Raw genomic sequence first — 17,806 nt, forward strand, 5'->3', positions numbered from 1 at the left:
TCTGTCCGTTAATGTATTCACATGTACATTATTATATATTATATGTACTGTGTACTAATATATCTGAAACACAAAGAGGGAAATTCAGACTGAAAACATTGTAACTGAGACATATTACGTGTTTTTATTACTGTTTTACAACAAATACACGTGTCAAGAACAGGAAATTCAAATAAGGCGGTAACATATTTAACAGGTAGTTAGAACAGGAAGTACAATTTTCTGTGTTCATAACTGAGAAGCATTTCACTGTAGTCACACTTCCACCGTCATCACTACAACTATATTATTACTGTATTATTACTACTGTGTTATTATTACTATATTATTATAGAGTGCTTCAGGAATGAGTCTTTACTCTCTCAAAGTCAGTTGGGTTTTTTGAATGTGTTTTTGGTTAGGTGCCTGAAATAAGGTAAAGAGAGATTTTAACATGTTGTTCTACGACATAAAATACGTCAGTAGATACCCCACTCGTGAATTTGGACGCTTTTACGTGTCTTAAAAAAGGCGGTTGCTAACAAGTGGATAAATGAGACTACAGAGGTTGTCGCAGACATTAACGTCTTCATGCTGAACGCGGAAAGTCATCTACTCACTAGTCTGCCTTTACAGCCTCGTTGTGTTTATACTCTATATCTATCTGTCTATATATCTATATCTATCTATATTCTCTTAAAAGTGAAGCTTAGTGGTGGTGACGTTGAAGTAATGCGACCGCATTGTAGTTCGTTCATAGCCTAACGTTAGCTTTTTACATCCATTTACGCTTCAAAAATCATAAAAGTGTTGTTCTTTAGTGATTATTATCTTGCTGAACAAAACGTTTGAGAATCATAAAATTGTGTTTGCCACAGAGTTTATTTTTTGCAATAATCCACAATCCAATGGAAGAATCCCATTGGCTTTTAGTTGAGGGAACCAGGGCGATGCTAACTTCAGGGTTTGCCTACAAACATACGTCATCCCTGCAGGAGTCTATCATTATATTATCATTACTACTATATTATTATTATTACTATACTATTACTATATATTATTATTACTATATTATCGTTACTACTATATTATTATTATTCCTACATCATTATTCATTATAATATAAAGTTCAGACTTTAAACAACCAAGTACATCCTGTTAATGTTATCAATAAAAACTGTGACAAAATATTTTGATGGAGACAAGACAAATGAGACAAACTGACTTCATAAGACAATAACTGGGACGAAATCTTGAGCCTCACTTTCTGGAAGAAAATAACAAACCTGAAGAGGAACTGAACGCTAATGTTTAGATGTTAAATGACGTTACAGTTCTTTCTAACTTAAATGAACTTAAAGTGGAATCATTATCATCAGCACCTCACTACAACACATTGCTTATATACAGGAGTTCAGCCAAACTGGCTGGCTGAATTAGATAACCTGTTAGCCATGTTATCAATGTTAAAACACAATGCAACAGCTACACAAGCTAAATGTTGTCTATCTGCAACATTGACTGGTGGGACCAGCAGGGCACTTACAACTACTTACCACTGAGGCCTAAAAATCGTGAGTCTCTTATTAAGAACAGGAGACTATTGTGAACAATAAGACTCTGTTGTAAAGACAGCATGTTTCATTTATTCCTTTGTCGCATCTTGTTGGTTAAAAATGAATATGCAATGTTTCATGTCTGGACTGTTTCATAATAAAATGAAATCAGAACAGAAACTTTCATCATACAAACTGTTTTTCATTTTTTCAGACTAAAATTAGTTTTCAATTTGATTAAAATGTTCATTCTTTGTCTCGACTACAACGTAAGTCACACCTAAAATTAGCATGGACTTTTGATCTCAGGACTAAAATCAAAATTAACACTAGTGTTAAAAACTGTCATCCTCCTTAGGCTGGATTCACAAAACAGGTGAAGAGAAACTCTGAAGACGTGTGTGTTTATGAAGAACTCTTGAAGCTCATTGGAAAGAAGGCACAGAGAGAAACAACATACATCTATCTATCTATATAGCTCACCTGTCTGTCTCATTTCTCGGCTGTCTGTCTCACTCCTCACCAATCAGTGAAGAGCTGCTGTGATTGGCTATTGTTAACAGGAAGTAAGACAGACAGCGGTGGGCAGGGTTTATGTTTTTATTGATTTATTTCCATAACGATGATAAAAAGAACATAAAAAACAGCTGTGATGTCAGAGAACAAGCTCGATGACATATGAGGAAGAGGAGGGGGCAGGGGGCGGGGTTCGGGACAGCAGCCAGTCTGTTTCAGCCAATCAGAGGGCATGGAAGATGGTCAGGGTGGAGCTAAACTGAAGATCTGTCTGTCAGAATGTTGCCTAGCAACAATACTCCTCCGGTCAATCAGAGCAAGGGGCGGGGCTTGACTCAAGCGGTGGGGGGGTGGGGTGGGGGGTATAGATGGAGAGGGCGAGGTTAAAGAACGTCATCACTTTCAGCCGTGTGGAGCTGTGTGTCGTCAGCGTCCGTCATGATACTGCTGTCCTGACTGTCGTCCACCTCGGCCGCTAACAGCAGACAGGTAGACAGAGAGACAGGAGGAGAGAGGGAGACAGGAGTCAGTTTTATTCACAGTGATTGGTTCTGATTGATTCAAATGTATTAATTGTGGTGCGTTTTATTGATTTGTCTGATGGTCAGAGAGAAGAATACAACGCCTTTTTTCCAATGGACCACCGGAGTCCAGCTGGGTTAATATCCTGTTACATCATGTTATAATATATCATGTTACATTATATCCTGATATATTATATTACATTATATGGTGTTATATTATATCATACTTTATATTATATCCCAAGATATTATATCATGTTATATTATATTATATCATGTTTTATTCTATCATGTTATATATCTTGTTTAATTATATCATGATATATTATATCCTGTTTTATTACATCATGTTATATTATATCCTAATATATATACACAACTGTCCTTGACTCTGACACCCGAGTTGGTAAAATACACAGATGCTCGAAGCGATGGTAACAAAGCTTTCAACGTTCGTACAGTCGTATCAGCAGCTGCTAATTAACATTAATTCATAGTTAAGTTGAAGGCAGGCCAAACTATAGCTGGCTGTTGTGGTGTTTGTGTGCTCTTTGAGAGCCGGTGTTGTACTCTGCCAAAGATTGTTTATGAGGTAACGGAGGCATCACTCCCCACACCACTGTAAAGGTGTTTTTGTAGTCCAACAGAGTGAGACGTCTTCTCTCTAGCAGATCGCGTCACATCAGTTTTAGGAGTCACATTCAGTTAAATCTTCATCATACCAATAATTTAAGCTGATCAACTTTATAATTTTGATTCAGGACCTTCAGTATTTGGATCAAGTAGCTCTTGAATAATAAGGTGAGCCAAGTTTAGAAGGCTACAGTTATTTCAATGTGTCAGATACACATTCAATCAAACTGAATGTAAATATATCGGATCAAGTATTGGCAGCAACCCAATACTGAGAAATAATGTTTCACATAAGTAATGTGCTACTAGAATTGTTTAAATTAAACTTAAAATGAAAAAAGACATGTTTTGTATCTTATAAATTCTTAATGATTAATTAATTAATTATTGATTGTTAATGTGTTCAACTAGCCGGGCCTCGCCACACCAATTCGCAAACGCAGATTAGTCTGGAACCTAGACTAAAAGGCCTGTGCCAATGTGAACTACTGTTCAATTTGTTTAATACTGACACGATAGATTCAGAACGTTCCACATCAGTGGCAGCCATCTTGGTTGTTCGCGAAAATGCTACAACAGTGCTTAAACTGCCCCATATTAGATAAACGGTTGTGATTGGCCCGACCTAAATCAGGTTAAAAGCAAATTTGCGACCCTACTACTTAGCCATGGTAGAAGCACCAAATCAAGGAAAAATTATCGAATCAACTAAATCTGAGCAAGTCAACAAACGCTTCTGAAACGCTCCCCCCTCTGGCTTTGTGTGCAGTGGAGGTGGCACCTTTATCGTCTTCATCATCAACAACCGCTGACATCACAAACAGACTGACCAATCGCAGTTTCCATTTTATGCTACTTTGTACTTTTTACTGAAGTATATTTCAGAATACTTTCTACTATAGTATATGTATGTAGTATAGCTGAAAGCTGGAGTTACAGGTTTTATAGACAGGACATGTGACCACCTGCACAGTAAATAATGCAGTAAAGTAACTCACAGGGGCCATTCTACTGCATAACAAGTACTTTATACTTTGGATACTTCAACGAAAGAGTACTTCTTCAATCACTGCCCCAAACTCACCACTACAGACTGATCTGAGACCTGTGTGTGTACCCTTCTCACATCATCAATCATTCTGTGTCTACCTGTCTCACCTTCGTCCTCTGGCAGGTATCTCTTGTCAATAGCTTCTTTGATCTGGTTATTTGCTCCTTTAGGGTCCAGATCCATTGCCCAGCTGAAGTTCATCAAAGCCAGGTGAGTCTGACCCAGCTTCTTATACACCTGAGGAGGGCAGGCAGGCAGACAGGCAGAAAGACAGGTGGAGGTTCAGAGAGATAACCAGAGCTGAATCCATTGGACATGACGGGGTTAAACAGACAAAGGTCAAAGTGGATCAGCTGACGTCTGTTACCTTTCCTATGAGGAAATAAACCAGAGACTCTTTGGGAACGATCTGTTTCAACTCCTCCAACTCCTGAAGAGCTGCCTGCAGAGAGAGACAGGTCATCATAGTGAGAGACAGGTCAGAGAGACAGGTCATCACAGTGAGAGACAGACAGGTCATCACAGTGAGAGACAGGTCAGAGAGAGAGAGAGACAGGTCATCACAGTGAGAGACAGGTCAGAGAGAGAAAGACAGACAGGTCATCACAGAGACGGAAAGGTCAGAGAGAGTGAGACAGACAGGTCATCACAGTGACAGAAAGGTCAGAGAGAGAGAGAGACAGGTCATCACAGTGAGAGACAAACAGGTCAGAGACGGAGAGACAGACAGGTCATCATGATGAGAGACAGGTCAGAGAGAGAGAGAGACACACACAGACAGGTCATCACAGTGAAAAACAGGTCAGAGAGTGAGACACAGACTGGTCATCACAGTGAGAGACAGGTCAGAGAGAGAGACAGACAGGTCATCACAGTGAGAGACAGGTCAGAGAGAGAGACACAGAACGGTCATCACAGTGAGAGACAGGTCAGAGAGAGAGACAGACAGGTCATCACAGTGAGAGACAAACAGGTCAGAAAGAGAGACAGACAGGTCATCATGATGAGAGACAGGTCAGCAGAGAGAGAGAGAGAGAGACACACACACACACACACACACACACACACACACACACACACACACACACACACACACACACACACACACACACACACACACACACACACACACAGGTCATCACAGTGAGAGACAGGTCAGAGAAAGAGACAGGTCATCACAGTGACAGACAGGTCCTCATGGTGTTTGACTTTTAATGGCTTATTATTAAAACTATATTATAGTTACGGCGGTTACATGTATCCACACACATACAGTGGGCTCCAAAAGTCTGAGACTACATTGGAAATCTCAAATATTTTCATGCAAACCTGGAAATAATCACAAAGTTTGAGGATTCTGAAACATTTAAAAACACAAGAAGTCCTTCCATCGAAGCATGCGTTCAGATGACACACTGATTTGATCTCCTCATCAGAGGCTCGTTCAATGAACTCAGCTTGCAGCCAGTGTTCACCTGTTCTAAATATGGCTGCGCCTCAAGTTTCTAGCAGGTCATTGCTCACCAAGTAGCATTGTGATAGTGGGAAACATGGCATCAGAACTAAGTGAAAGTGTCAGAAGTCAAAGTGTTATTCTGAGCAAAGAGGGGCTTTCTCAGAGTCAAAACATGGCCAGACTAAAGGTTTCTAAGGGGGCAGTGCATGGAACTCTAAAACACTTTGCAGAAACGGGATCAGTTGTATCCCAAGCTCGATCAGGCAGACCAACAGTGACCACACCATCAGAAGATCAACACATCAAGCTTAGTTCCCCAAGAGATAGAAAAGCACCTTCATCACAGATACACAATCTGCTAAATAAAGAACACCACACTCCAATCAGCAAAAGTCCTGTCAAAAGAAGGCTGTCTTGTAGTGGTCTCAGAGGACCAGTAGCAGTTTCTAAACCACTTCTCAGAAGGGGAAACAAGGCCAAACTCTTGGGGTGGGCTAAGAAATAGCAGTATTTTACTGTGGATGAAGAAATGTCCTATTTACTAATGAATCCAAGCGAGAGATTTCTGGCAGTAACAGAAGGGTGTATGTAAGGAGACGAGCAGGAGAAAGAATGATACCGCAGTGGATCAAACCAACAGGGAAACACAGTGGTGGGAATATTCAAGTCTGGGGGGGTTTGCCTACTCTGGAGTTGGACCCCTGCAGTGAATCGACTACACCCTGACCAAGGAGAAGCACCACTCCATTCTTCAGAGACATGCTGTACCCTCTGGTCTGCATCTTTGTGGAGAGGGATTCATACTGCAGCAGGATAAGGACCCCAAACACACCTCAAAGCTTTGCAAGAACTACTTGAAGACCAAAGACCAAGGAGTCCTGGCTGTCATGGACTTTCCTCCACAGTCACCTGACCTCAACCCCATTGAACTATTTATGGGGACACTTGAAGACTCAGAAAGCCAAGCCTTCTGGGACATCACAAGAAGCCCTTTGGAACATTGTCAGATCATGATAACATGGGTCGCCAGGTTTGGCATAAACCTGTGGAGTCCATGCCAGCTGGAGCGCATGCTGTCATTAAAGCAAAAGGGGGACACACCAAAGACTAAGATTCTCTGAAATTCCTGAACATCTTTCAAAGATTCAACTTTTCACTCAAATTGGTGAACTGATATTATCATTTGTAATGAAAACAAATTGTATTACATTCCAAACAAATGCAAAATAGAAGTATCTTGACTAGTGGTCTCAGACTTTTGGACCCCACTGTATATGAACTGTATACTGTAGTTACTATAACACACACACAGTCTGTCACAGCGAGGGTGATGTATTGATTACCTTGTACTTGTCGTTGGCGAACAGTATGGACGCTCGGTGGAACTTGCAGAGTGGGTTTTTGGGGTCGATCCCGATCGCTCTGTTCAGAGTCTCTAAAGCCGCATCAGACTTCTTCAATGCATGCTGCACCTACACACACACACACACACACCAATCAATTACTGTTCAATCTAGTACAGGGATTGATGCTACATGATAACAGAGCAGTTGTTATGGATGGAGGATGCTACAAGCTAACATACCACTCCAATGTGACAGAGCAGTACAGAGCTCTGAGGGTTGATGCTCAGAGCTTTCTTAAAGTGGATTTCTGCCAAGTTGAACTTCTCCTGTTTGTAGTAAATCATCCCCAGACCGTACCTAAAAAAAACACAAGCACACACACACACACACACCATCACATACATGGCATGTTGATGGTGTTGTGTAGAGTAAATATACGTATAGATACAAACTGTATGTACAGTATGATATTTACTGTAGTTACCATGCGTTTTAGTGTTGACTCAGTATGTGTTGTATATATGCGTGGTACACTGTATGTAACCTAAGTTGATCATCATGGTTACCGTACCATGCATTGTAGTGTCTGTTGTTGACTCTGATGGCATTGCGGAAGCAGGCGAGTGCTCGGTCCAGTTCCTCCGTCAGAACAAACTCATGACCCAACAGAGTGTACGCATATGCAAAGCCAGGGTCCACCTGAGAGACAGACAGGTCAGAGAGAGACACAAACAGGTAGAGAACCAGAGGGACAGAAGAGACACAGACAAGTAGACAGTCAGGTAGAGAGGCAATAATAATTGGGGTACTGGAGGACCTTGGTATGTAAACGCGATATAACCACAATGTCACTGGCGACCTTTGTTTTGTTTTTTTAAATATAAACAAAAGCCAGAGACTATATCATATTAAGTTGCTGCGAGATGTAAATTCACCACTTCTAAGCAGAACCGGGCAGCTGCCTCCAACTCACTCGGACTCACCCTGGGTCCAGGTCCACAGCTGCCTGTACCCGTTGCAGACATCTTCACCAAGCGGACGGAATGACTTGACATAGTGGAATGATTTTACTCTAGAGAACAGCGTGAAAGTGAGGAGCGCTCACTCTCAGTCGACTGATGATTCAAATCTTTGACTTTCAGGGGGCAGCCCTAAGTCTAAGAAATCTTGACCATGGTAACAGCAGCTTACCTGGATGGCTCTCTGGAAGAACTTGATGGCTATGTCGTGCTCCCTCTGCAGACTGAAACAGTTTCCTGCTACACACCAGGCCTGCAGAGAGACAGACAGGTGATCAGAGAGAGAGACAGGTGATCAGAGAGACAGACAGAAACAAAGATCGACAGTTTGAATGGTGGAAAGCTGTGGGTTCTAACTAGAGTTCAGCAACCCGGCCCAAACCAGATGGATCGTGTGTCGGGTCGGATTATTTTCGAAAATTCTGTTGTGGTGGGACGTGATGCCGTATTCTGTGTTGGTCTGTTTCTTATTTTCTTATTTTTTATGTGTGAGAAAGTCTTTCCAAAGCAACTTCATCTTGTTAAAGTACCTGGCAGGTTCAGTCGGGCTAGTCTGAAAGGCCAAAGTACGTGTTTTAGGCCCGTGCTGAACCATAGTTCTAAATTCGGGACAGTTCTGGACAAGTGTAGTTTTTACCTCAGGACAGTTCTTGTCCATGTCAGTCAGGTCTTTGGACAGGGCGGACAGTGCAACGTCTTTCTGCAGGTGCCACAGTGTGGTTGAATAAATCTCCATCCCTTCAACTCTGTACGACTCGATCCTTCGAACCTCGCTGAACAGACGCTCTGCCTACAAACAAACACATCATCATGTCATTGGGACTCACCTGAACAAAAAACAAATACACCCCCTGCAGACTAATCAGGTCACTCACTGACTCCCACTGTCACAGGTAGAGCAGAAGATATAGATGTGAGGTGAGTCACTTGTGTGAGGCATGTTTCCCATGCGTCAGGTGTGTTACCTGTGTGTACTCAGCCAGTTCAAAGTAAGCCCTGCCGATGTGTGTGAGGACCCAGCCGGTGTTGTAGTGCTGTGGAGGGAGGGAGGTCAGGATGTTGATGGCTTCTCTGCAGTTGTACGAGCACAGCGCCTGGTAACCACGCCCCAGTTCCCGTAGCAACGCCATCACGCTGTCTGTACACACATAGAGAACGCACCTTAAAGGTGGTGCCTTGAACCTGCATTATTTCTAATGGCCAGCAGGGGGCAACTCCACTGGTTGCAAAAGTCCGATTGTTTAGAATTCTATGAGAAAATGACTCTACTTCTCACTTGATTTATTACGTCAGGAAACATTTTCATAATGAGTTTATGGTCTCAATCTAGTTTCAAGTCTTCTTCAATACACCAAAGATGTTCATTTAGTAGATAATCGTCCCATTTAGAGTAAAATAGATGATAAAGCAGGGTATGCTTTAGGGAGGGGCTACCTTGTGATTGACAAGTCCATCAGGATAGCGACACGCAGTTGCACTAAAAAACACTGGGAAAAATTAACAGCAGACTCCTTGAGTAAGTTATTTAGAAGGTAACTTTATCAGCAGCTAATTTGCACAGCGTAGCCAAGAGCCAGGTGCAGTCAGCTTGCCAGTATAGGTAGACGTGCATATTGTCTTTGGGTTCTCAGATCCCCAGGTCGTGACAATGTGAGAATTTGTCCATCCAGTCTACATATGTTGGGGAGAAGGTTTATGAGCGTGTCCCCCGGTATCGTGTGGCCGGTGCTGCAGGAGTATGGGATACCAGGCCCACTACCACGAGCCCTTCAGTCCTATTACGCTGTACCAGACTGTCATAGTTGAGAGGACATCAGTTATTGGGAGTAGTCAAGAGCAGAGACCCAGACCACACTGTGTATAATTAATCCTCCCTTGCTAAGTCTGCTGCTACCATGACCCTAACCTGGATACACATCGGAAAAATGGATGGACCTGCACCTGCAGCAGCTCTCTGGCATTGGAAGATCTTGGTGTCTGGTAAACTGAGACTGGGGTGCTACAGTATTTTAATATTATTTGTAGTATTTGTACCTGCAGCAGCCCTCTGATACTGGGGAATCTTGGTGTCTGGTAGACTCAGACTGGGATCCAGTCTCAGGATGTCCAGACTCTCATTCAGGTTGCTGCTGTTTGACGTCTTTGCTGATTTACATTTAGTTTTCCTGTTGGGGATCTTTGTAGGAAACTTCATCTTTAACTTCTTACTGTTCTCCTACAGTAACAGAGACGGAGGTCATTAGGCTGTAGTGCAATACTTTTCAAAAACAGTATTAGTTTACTAGTACAGTACTGCAATATTACTGTAGTAGCGCAGTACCTTGGCAGTAGAGCTGGCACTAGTAAACAGTCTGGAGCTTCTTCTGGGCTGAACGTTTGGAGGACCAGACATACTGGGACTGAGGACCTGAGGGGAGCCACTGAGAAACAAACAGGTCATCAGAGAGACAGAACATTAGACAGACAGGTACCACTGAAAGACAGACAGGAAGAAGGTACAGGGTTCATACCTTCCAGTATAGCTCTTGTGATTTGAGGAGGTTTTGCATTTTGTTGTACTAAATTCTTGGCTGTTGTTGTTAAATGTCTTTAACTGTAACGTCTTTTGTTGTGGTTGCATTTGACGGACTGTTGCCACAGACATGCCAGGAATTTTCGAAAGAATGATAAACAAAAACAAACTAACACGTAATCAGACAGACTTTAATGAACATAAACTGTCTGTCTCTCTGCCTGCTTGTCTGGCCTGCTGCTTTCTGATTGGCGCATAGGTCAGACAACATGCAGTCCCAGCTGACAAAAAGCTGAAGCCATGTTCCTCTTACAGGTAAGTGCACCACCATGCTGCCCTCAGTGATTGGTTGCTATAGTTACCTGGTGTGAGGGGCAGAGGTCTGTGATTGGTTGAAGGGGATGGGGAGAACATCTCTACTGTTTCCACTCTGACTGAAGACAGACTTTGACTGACTGATCCTGGAGACGGACTGAAAGAGAGAGAGAGAGAGAGAGAGAGAGAGAGAGAGAGAGAGAGAGAGAGAGAGAGAGAGAGAGAGAGAGAGAGAGAGAGAGAGAGAGAGAGAGAGAGAGAGAGAGAGAGAGAGAGAGAGAGAAAAGTGAGGAGAGAGAACAGGTGAAGTCAGCAGCAGCAGAGTGTAAATATGACAAACAGTAAATGGCGGAGAGTAAAAATAAAAACAATCCACGGGACTTTTATTATGAAGGTTTAGCATGCATACTGAGCGCCCCCTGCTGGATAACTAAAACAATGTATGATAGGATACAGTGTTTTGCCCTCTACTTACCTGTTAACAGCGGTGCGTGCAGCCCGGGCAAAACGAAGAAAAACATTTATTTAAACGGAAAAGGTGGTGCGTTGAACACCCTGTTGCAACAATGGCAGCTGAGAAGGCCATTCTTTGCATTCTTTTCGAGTACGGTGCGTCGTTGCTGATTGGGTAACACCTCTGACACACCCACCAAACGAGAGAACATGTACCACTGAAGGATGTAATGCTTGTTGCTCACAGCTGCTCACTGTTTTGAGGAAACATGTCACTCAACCCGGAAACCATAGCAAAAGATGCACACCGATTTAACATTGAATATCCTGAAACTTCACAATAAAAGTCTTGTGGAGTTCTAAAATTTTTGATTTTGAAATATGGACACCCAGAAGACTGGGGTGTGTGTGTGTCTCTGTCAGGGTGTGTATAATGTGTGTGTACCTTCTTGCTGGGAGCAGTAGATTGGGTTTCCATTGTGGCTGAATAGTTCTGTAGATATGTGGGGTCTCCAGGGCTGGGCTCCAGGGGCAGGATGCCAAAACTACACACACACACACAGTCAATGTTAACATATGATAGGGATGTTAAAGGATGGGTTTACACATTTTAAAAAGACACATTTAAAAATAGTCAGGTGTTCATATGAACACTGAAACAGTAGTCGTTCCTCCTGTTCATCCTGAACATTAACAGAACTCATGTGATTCTAATGGAAGTGATGGAGGACAGAATCTAAACTGTGTATAAAAATATATTCTGAAGTGTAATATGAAGCTTCAGTCTGAGATAAACACATCATGTGGAGATATTTCAAAGTTACAGTGTTTCTCTGTTGAGCTGCAGAGAGAGAAACTTTATACGTATAGAATATTTGTAGGACGGAAGTGTAATGTGGCTGTGCCTGTACAGCTACTAACTCACCTGGGTGTCAGCGGGCTGAGTGCAGCAGGTCCTCCCAGTAAACTCCGCCCACTCTTGGGCTTGTTCTGTTTAGCCAACAAGGAGCCAGCTGACGCCATGGAAACCGTGTTACCCAATAGGGAGCCAGTCTCCGGGGAGATGAGGGAGGAGTCGATGTAGGAAACCGACAAATCAGAAGTCAGCTTTCCGTTAGACGATTCTAGATTCAAACGATTCAACTCCTGAAGATAAAAACCATATTTCAATACGGATGATCAGATAAGAACCATCTCAGTAATGTGATTACTTTATATCATCATCAGACTGAAACCAAACCCATAATCCCCTTACTCAATTATAACCACAAGTAATATGATTACCAGATCACACTAATTACATGATTACATGTGTTCAGAGAGTATTAGAGGTGTGTTGATATTAGGTACCAGTGTGTCCTGGGGCGTCTCCATGAGGGCAGTGTCTAGGCGGTGGGAGGGGTTCTGGGCAGGGCTAACAGGTGTTGGAGGCGGGGCTATAGAAGAGTTCTGTAGAGAGGACAACCTGAAGACCTGATCTGGATCTGGTTTCTCTCCTGGAACACAGACCATAATATATATATATATATATATATATATATAAGTAACATGATCACATGATGAGGTTAATTAGGCCCTGTTTACACCTGGCATTAACATGCAACAAGTGGACAGCTCTATGTACAGGACATTCTTTAAGCAGTGTGTACACAAATGTGTCCTGGGCCACATTGAAGATTGACACCTTCTGCGTTAGTGGAGGTATGTACACACTCGCTCATTAAAGTGTGAAACAAAAAGAAAAAAATGCCACAATAACAGACAAGTGAGATCCAATCACAAGTGGTTACTGGAGACACGTGGAGACGGATGTTAATGCCAAGTGTGCACAGGGCCTTACTGTCAGGTAAGACTCACCCCAGGGGTGGGTGGGTGTGTGTGTGTGTGTGTGTGTGTGTGTGTGTGTGCGTGTGCGTGTGCGTGTGTGTGTGTTACCTAGGTGACAGAGGTTCTGGAAAGGCGACCAGAGAAACGGGTTGAGAGTTAAACTTCTCTGGAAACACTCTGCACCTTTAGCAACACGATCTGTTTTACTGCTCAGACAGACAGACCGGGAGACAGACAGACAGGTCAGTAATCAGTGTGTCAAACATCATTAACACCAGTTCCAGACAAGGAGGACTGTTTTTATCACCAGTAAATGTGTCCCAGTAATGACAGCGTGAAGGAAGCGGAGTCTCCAAACTCTGTGATGATGTCATCCTGACTCTTCTGTTTGTTCAGCACCCCACCAATCAGAACCTGTTCTCCTTCAGCCAGCCTGCGACACAGACAGGTAGAGAAAGACATAAAGGCAGAGAGAGAGAGAGAGAGAGAGAGAGAGAGAGGTGGATATACATGTAGAGACCAATGAAGTCCACAGCAATTTAAATGTGTTTTAATTAAGAGCTCCATTAACAAAAGTTTAGACAATGAAATGTCCCTGTTTCAACTGGTATGAAATGGGTTAGTTTACTAGATTAAACCGTTTTACCTAGTTCTCTGTGTGTAAGTGTGTGAGTGTCTGTGTGTGTGTATGTGCTTACTTGCTGAGTTCGACGCAGCACTTTGCCAACAGGAATCGAACCTGTGGTGTGGAGCAGCTGTGAGCCTTCAGCAGCCGGTACGCTTTATAGGGCTTCCCAGAGCGGTAATAACATGTAGCCAACAGGTAGAGGGCCTCCTCTGACCTCACTGAGAGAGAGACAGAGAGACAGGCAGACAGACAGACAGGTCAACATGTAGCCAACAGGTAGAGGGCCTCCTCTGACCTCACTGAGAGAGAGACAGGTAGACAGACAGACAGACAGGTGTTACCTTCAGCGTAAAGTCTCTCAGCGAGGAAAACAGCGTCCAGGTAGGCGTAGTGGTTCAGAGCCTGCCACACTGCAGCCTGAACACAGAGGGGTAGAGGGAGACTGGTTTAATATCAGATAGACACCAACTAGTCCTGACCCCTGACTCTGTTAATTATCACATGGAGACACATATTGCAGAGAGAGACTGAATGAACACCATCAGACTCGATGTTACAGGTAAAATAATCCTTTATTAATCCCTCAGCAGGGAAATTTGCATTGTTACAGCAGCATACAGGATAATGCAATAGCAGAGACATAAGTCAAAAAAATCAAGATATAATAGATAAAAACAATAAATAGTTACAAAAAAAGCTACTAAAACTAAAAAAACAAATATAATTTACAAATTCACAGAATTGTATTGCACATAGAGAGCTATAGATATAGCATAATTTGTTATACATTCAGAAATATTGCTGTGAAGCCCGATGTTACAGGTAACGCTGTAAGGCCCAAGGTCACAGGTAATGCTGTGAAGCCTGATGTTACAGGTAATGCTGTGAAGCCTGATGTTACAGGTAACCCTGCGAATCCCCGATTGTTATAGGTAATGCTGTGAAGCCCAATGTCACAGGTAATGCTATGAAGCCTGATGTCACAGGTAGCCCTGCAAATCCCTGATTGTTACAGGTAACGCTGCGAAGCCCAATGTCACAGGTAATGCTGTGAGGCCTGATGTTACAGGTAACCCTGCGAATCCCCAATTGTTACTGGTAATGCTGCGAAGCCCGATGTGAAGCCCAATGTTACAGGTAACACTGCGAAGCCCGATGTTACAGGTAACAGACCAGTTAGACGTGTTACTACTGTTAGTCAGGATATGACCAGACCCTAACTCCTCATACAGGTACTTCAGAGGAATAACAACAGGAATAACCAGTATGCAGATGTTAATCAACCAAGTGAATCCAGCCAACAACCTGCTGACGGCATCAGTGTCCACACAGAAACACAGTGACTGAAATCCAAAGCAGGAAACCTGTCAATGTGTTAACCTGTGATCACCTGGTTACTGTACAGCCTAAGTTTACATACAGCTGGTCAGTGATAAGACAGGTAAGTTGGTGTCTGAATGGACAGCAGCAGGGATCAACCTGTGTTTACTGAGTTTCTATTGATCTTTACTGTGATCAAAGGAACCAGACTTATTGTTTATATGACGTTTATAAAATTTGATTAACCACACTTACCTGCATGTCAACACAACACTGCATTAATTAACAGTCAGTTTATTATGGTATGCTAATACTATTTCTGGTAATACTGTCACAGATATAGCTGTGATTAGTAGATATTTATACAGACTCTACCTTAACCATCAGACTGAACTACAGTCGGTTCTCCTGTTCTCCGTTTAACGTTAATGTTGGTTGACTTTGGCTGACATGGCAGCTAACCCGCTGATGGCTAATATTGTTCACGTTAACTGGCAGCTAGCTGACGTTAGTTAGCGTTAGCACCAGAGGCTAACCAGTTGTTGGTTAACTTTAGCCTGACTGCTGCCGCTGGTCTGGAATCAGACTTTAACTACAAACTGAACAGATTGTCACCAAACCCGTTTATGTTTACTTATGAACTGTAGAGGAGAATTTCTGCTGACTGAAGCCGCGCGGCTAAACGTTAGCCACGGTTTTAGCCCGCTAACAGAACTCCACTGTTAGCATTAGCAACTCTAATAATACAAAACTCAATTTAAAATCTAACGGATTAGTATTTCCTTGCTTATCAGTAGAAACACACAACTCTTTAACAGATCTTTAACCAATCAATGCAGTTCATTGACAAATTCGGCATACATGCATTCAACCAGACATAGTTTGTTTCAGCAGAATATAAACTTTAATAACTGTTTACGCATGTACTGCCGCCCTCGGGAAGCGCAGTTTGACCTCAGCCAAAGCGGAGGACCATGAGACCAACATACGAAATGTATGTTGGATTATCTACCTAACTAAAAGACAATGTATGCACAGGTTATATGCCGAAACGACGTGGGGCAACAAGCAAGTCATAAAACTCACAAGAATTATTTCACTGAGTTTATTTTCTGAAAGACCCCAACGGAAACCTCAATCTAAGAGATTTTTAAAAGGAGTCTGGCATTTCCTATCTTAACTGTAACCAAACTGACGACAGCAAACGAACTAGCATTGTGTTAACGTCTTGAACCAAACGACCCCCTGACAAGCCGTGCCACACTGTAATGATCGGGTTTTTACCACCAATAATACCGACAAATCTCTGTGGTGTTAGCAGCGGGCTGCGGGGCCTGTGGCGGGGGGATGGCTCTCACACCGCGGACTGGACCAACCACTGAGGCCGGGACGGAGAAGGCAGCACGGGCTTCATAAATACTCAGCTCCCCGCTCATGACAACGAACTGAAGACGTGTTTTTACCTGGACAGGTTCCTGCAGCACCGTCATTCCGCTTCGAGACTCCGTCTATCTGTTCTTGTCGTCTGTTCTCCCTCTTTCCTCTCGGCTCTTTCTTTACGTTACTTCAGTCTCCAGGCGGAGCTGCGGCCGAAGATTTGAACACACCGACCGTTACCAGCCGAAGAATACCGAGCTGGGTAGAAGGCCGGGGCGGAGATTAACGACTGTCAAACGGAAAGAACCGAAGCAGCAGCTGCGCCCCCTGCTGGAGAAATTAATGTAAAGCAGGTAAGAAACAGTTCTGTCGCCTCATTCTCTTGCACATGATTTTATTGGAAGAAAAAGGTTTAAACAGTTTAATAAGTTAATGATATTTTGATATTTAATGGGGGTGGGTTAAGGACAAATATACGTATATACATATATGACGGGACTCATAGATAAAAATGTACTGAAAAATAAGCACAAATTGAGGCTTTTACACTTTCCTGAATTCAAAAATGAAATGTTTGGAGATGTTTGCAGTACACCTCCTATCCTGGTGAAGCAGGAACATGAACTTAGGTGTTATTTTACTTCCTAATAATCTTGTTAGAAGTTTCCAAAGTGTTAATAACTGCTGCCTCTCAACTTTGTCTCTCTATCTCTCTCTTTGCCTGTAAATTGTACCAAATTAGAGTTCTTGCAAGGAAATTTGTACTCGAACAATTTGTGGATTAAAATCGAATGATTAATTATAATAATTTTGATAATCCATGAATTATTAAAATCATTTTCAATCAAAAACTTATTGTCTGGTATCAGTTCCTCCAGTGTGTCAGATTGTCTGACTTTCTCTGTTTTATATCTCAGTAATCTTAATATCTTTCAGTTTTGGACTGTTGGTTGAACAAAATATTTAAAGACGTCATGTTTGATTAAACAGTTTTCACTGCTTTCTGATGTTTTATAGACAAATCGATCGAACAGAGACACATCTGAATGCATCACAGCACACACTTTATTTCACATGCTGACAGTATGACATCACTACCTGTTCACAGCTTTCATCATGATGACATGAGAAAACCTTTGATTTCATCATTACTTTGGATTTCAGCACCAAAACACCCGACCACCTTCAACAAATCTCGAACAGAGGCCAATGCAAATGCTAGTGCTAACGCTAACATTAGTTAGTAGAGAGAGAGAACATGGAGGCGGGGCAACAGAACACACAAGATTACATC

At 42.6% G+C, this 17,806-nt stretch overlaps 1 protein-coding gene across 5 annotated transcripts; it reads right to left on the reverse strand.

Moving 5' to 3' along the window:
- Positions 1-2,117: 2,117 nt before the first annotated feature.
- On the reverse strand, positions 2,118-16,718 carry cdc27 (cell division cycle 27). Of its 5 annotated transcripts, none has more exons than XM_070922622.1 (21): positions 16,599-16,718; positions 14,157-14,232; positions 13,886-14,033; positions 13,495-13,620; positions 13,296-13,393; positions 12,711-12,856; positions 12,286-12,506; positions 11,806-11,905; positions 10,955-11,064; positions 10,401-10,500; positions 10,135-10,295; positions 10,022-10,071; positions 9,046-9,218; positions 8,718-8,870; positions 8,253-8,333; positions 7,633-7,760; positions 7,301-7,418; positions 7,059-7,187; positions 4,627-4,701; positions 4,335-4,496; positions 2,118-2,518 (listed from the first exon to the last, which is right to left on the reverse strand). In XM_070922622.1, the coding sequence occupies exons 1-21, from the start codon at positions 16,623-16,625 to the stop codon at positions 2,435-2,437; spliced, it is 2,466 nt and encodes an 821-aa protein (XP_070778723.1). In that variant the 5' UTR covers positions 16,626-16,718; the 3' UTR covers positions 2,118-2,434. The 5 variants fall into 5 exon arrangements, with proteins under 5 accessions (XP_070778723.1, XP_070778721.1, XP_070778724.1 ...); XM_070922620.1 differs by having other exon boundaries at positions 10,016-10,071; XM_070922623.1 differs by having other exon boundaries at positions 10,955-11,082.
- Between the last annotated feature and the right edge of the window lie 1,088 nt (positions 16,719-17,806).

Source organism: Enoplosus armatus, chromosome 17 (genome assembly GCF_043641665.1).
Source record: "Enoplosus armatus isolate fEnoArm2 chromosome 17, fEnoArm2.hap1, whole genome shotgun sequence".
Lineage (NCBI taxonomy): Eukaryota > Metazoa > Chordata > Actinopteri > Centrarchiformes > Enoplosidae > Enoplosus > Enoplosus armatus.

Bases quoted from the DNA above. Each gene is read 5' to 3' on its own strand.
- cdc27 (XM_070922621.1), bottom strand. From the start codon at position 16,625: ATGACGGTGCTGCAGGAACCTGTCCAG. The intron at 11,906-12,285 runs GTGAGTTAGTAG...GTGTGTGTGTAG, and splicing joins CTCAGCCCGCTGACACCCAG to TTTTGGCATCCTGCCCCTGG. The intron at 8,334-8,717 runs GTAAAAACTACA...GTCTCTCTGCAG, and splicing joins TGGACAAGAACTGTCCTGAG to GCCTGGTGTGTAGCAGGAAA.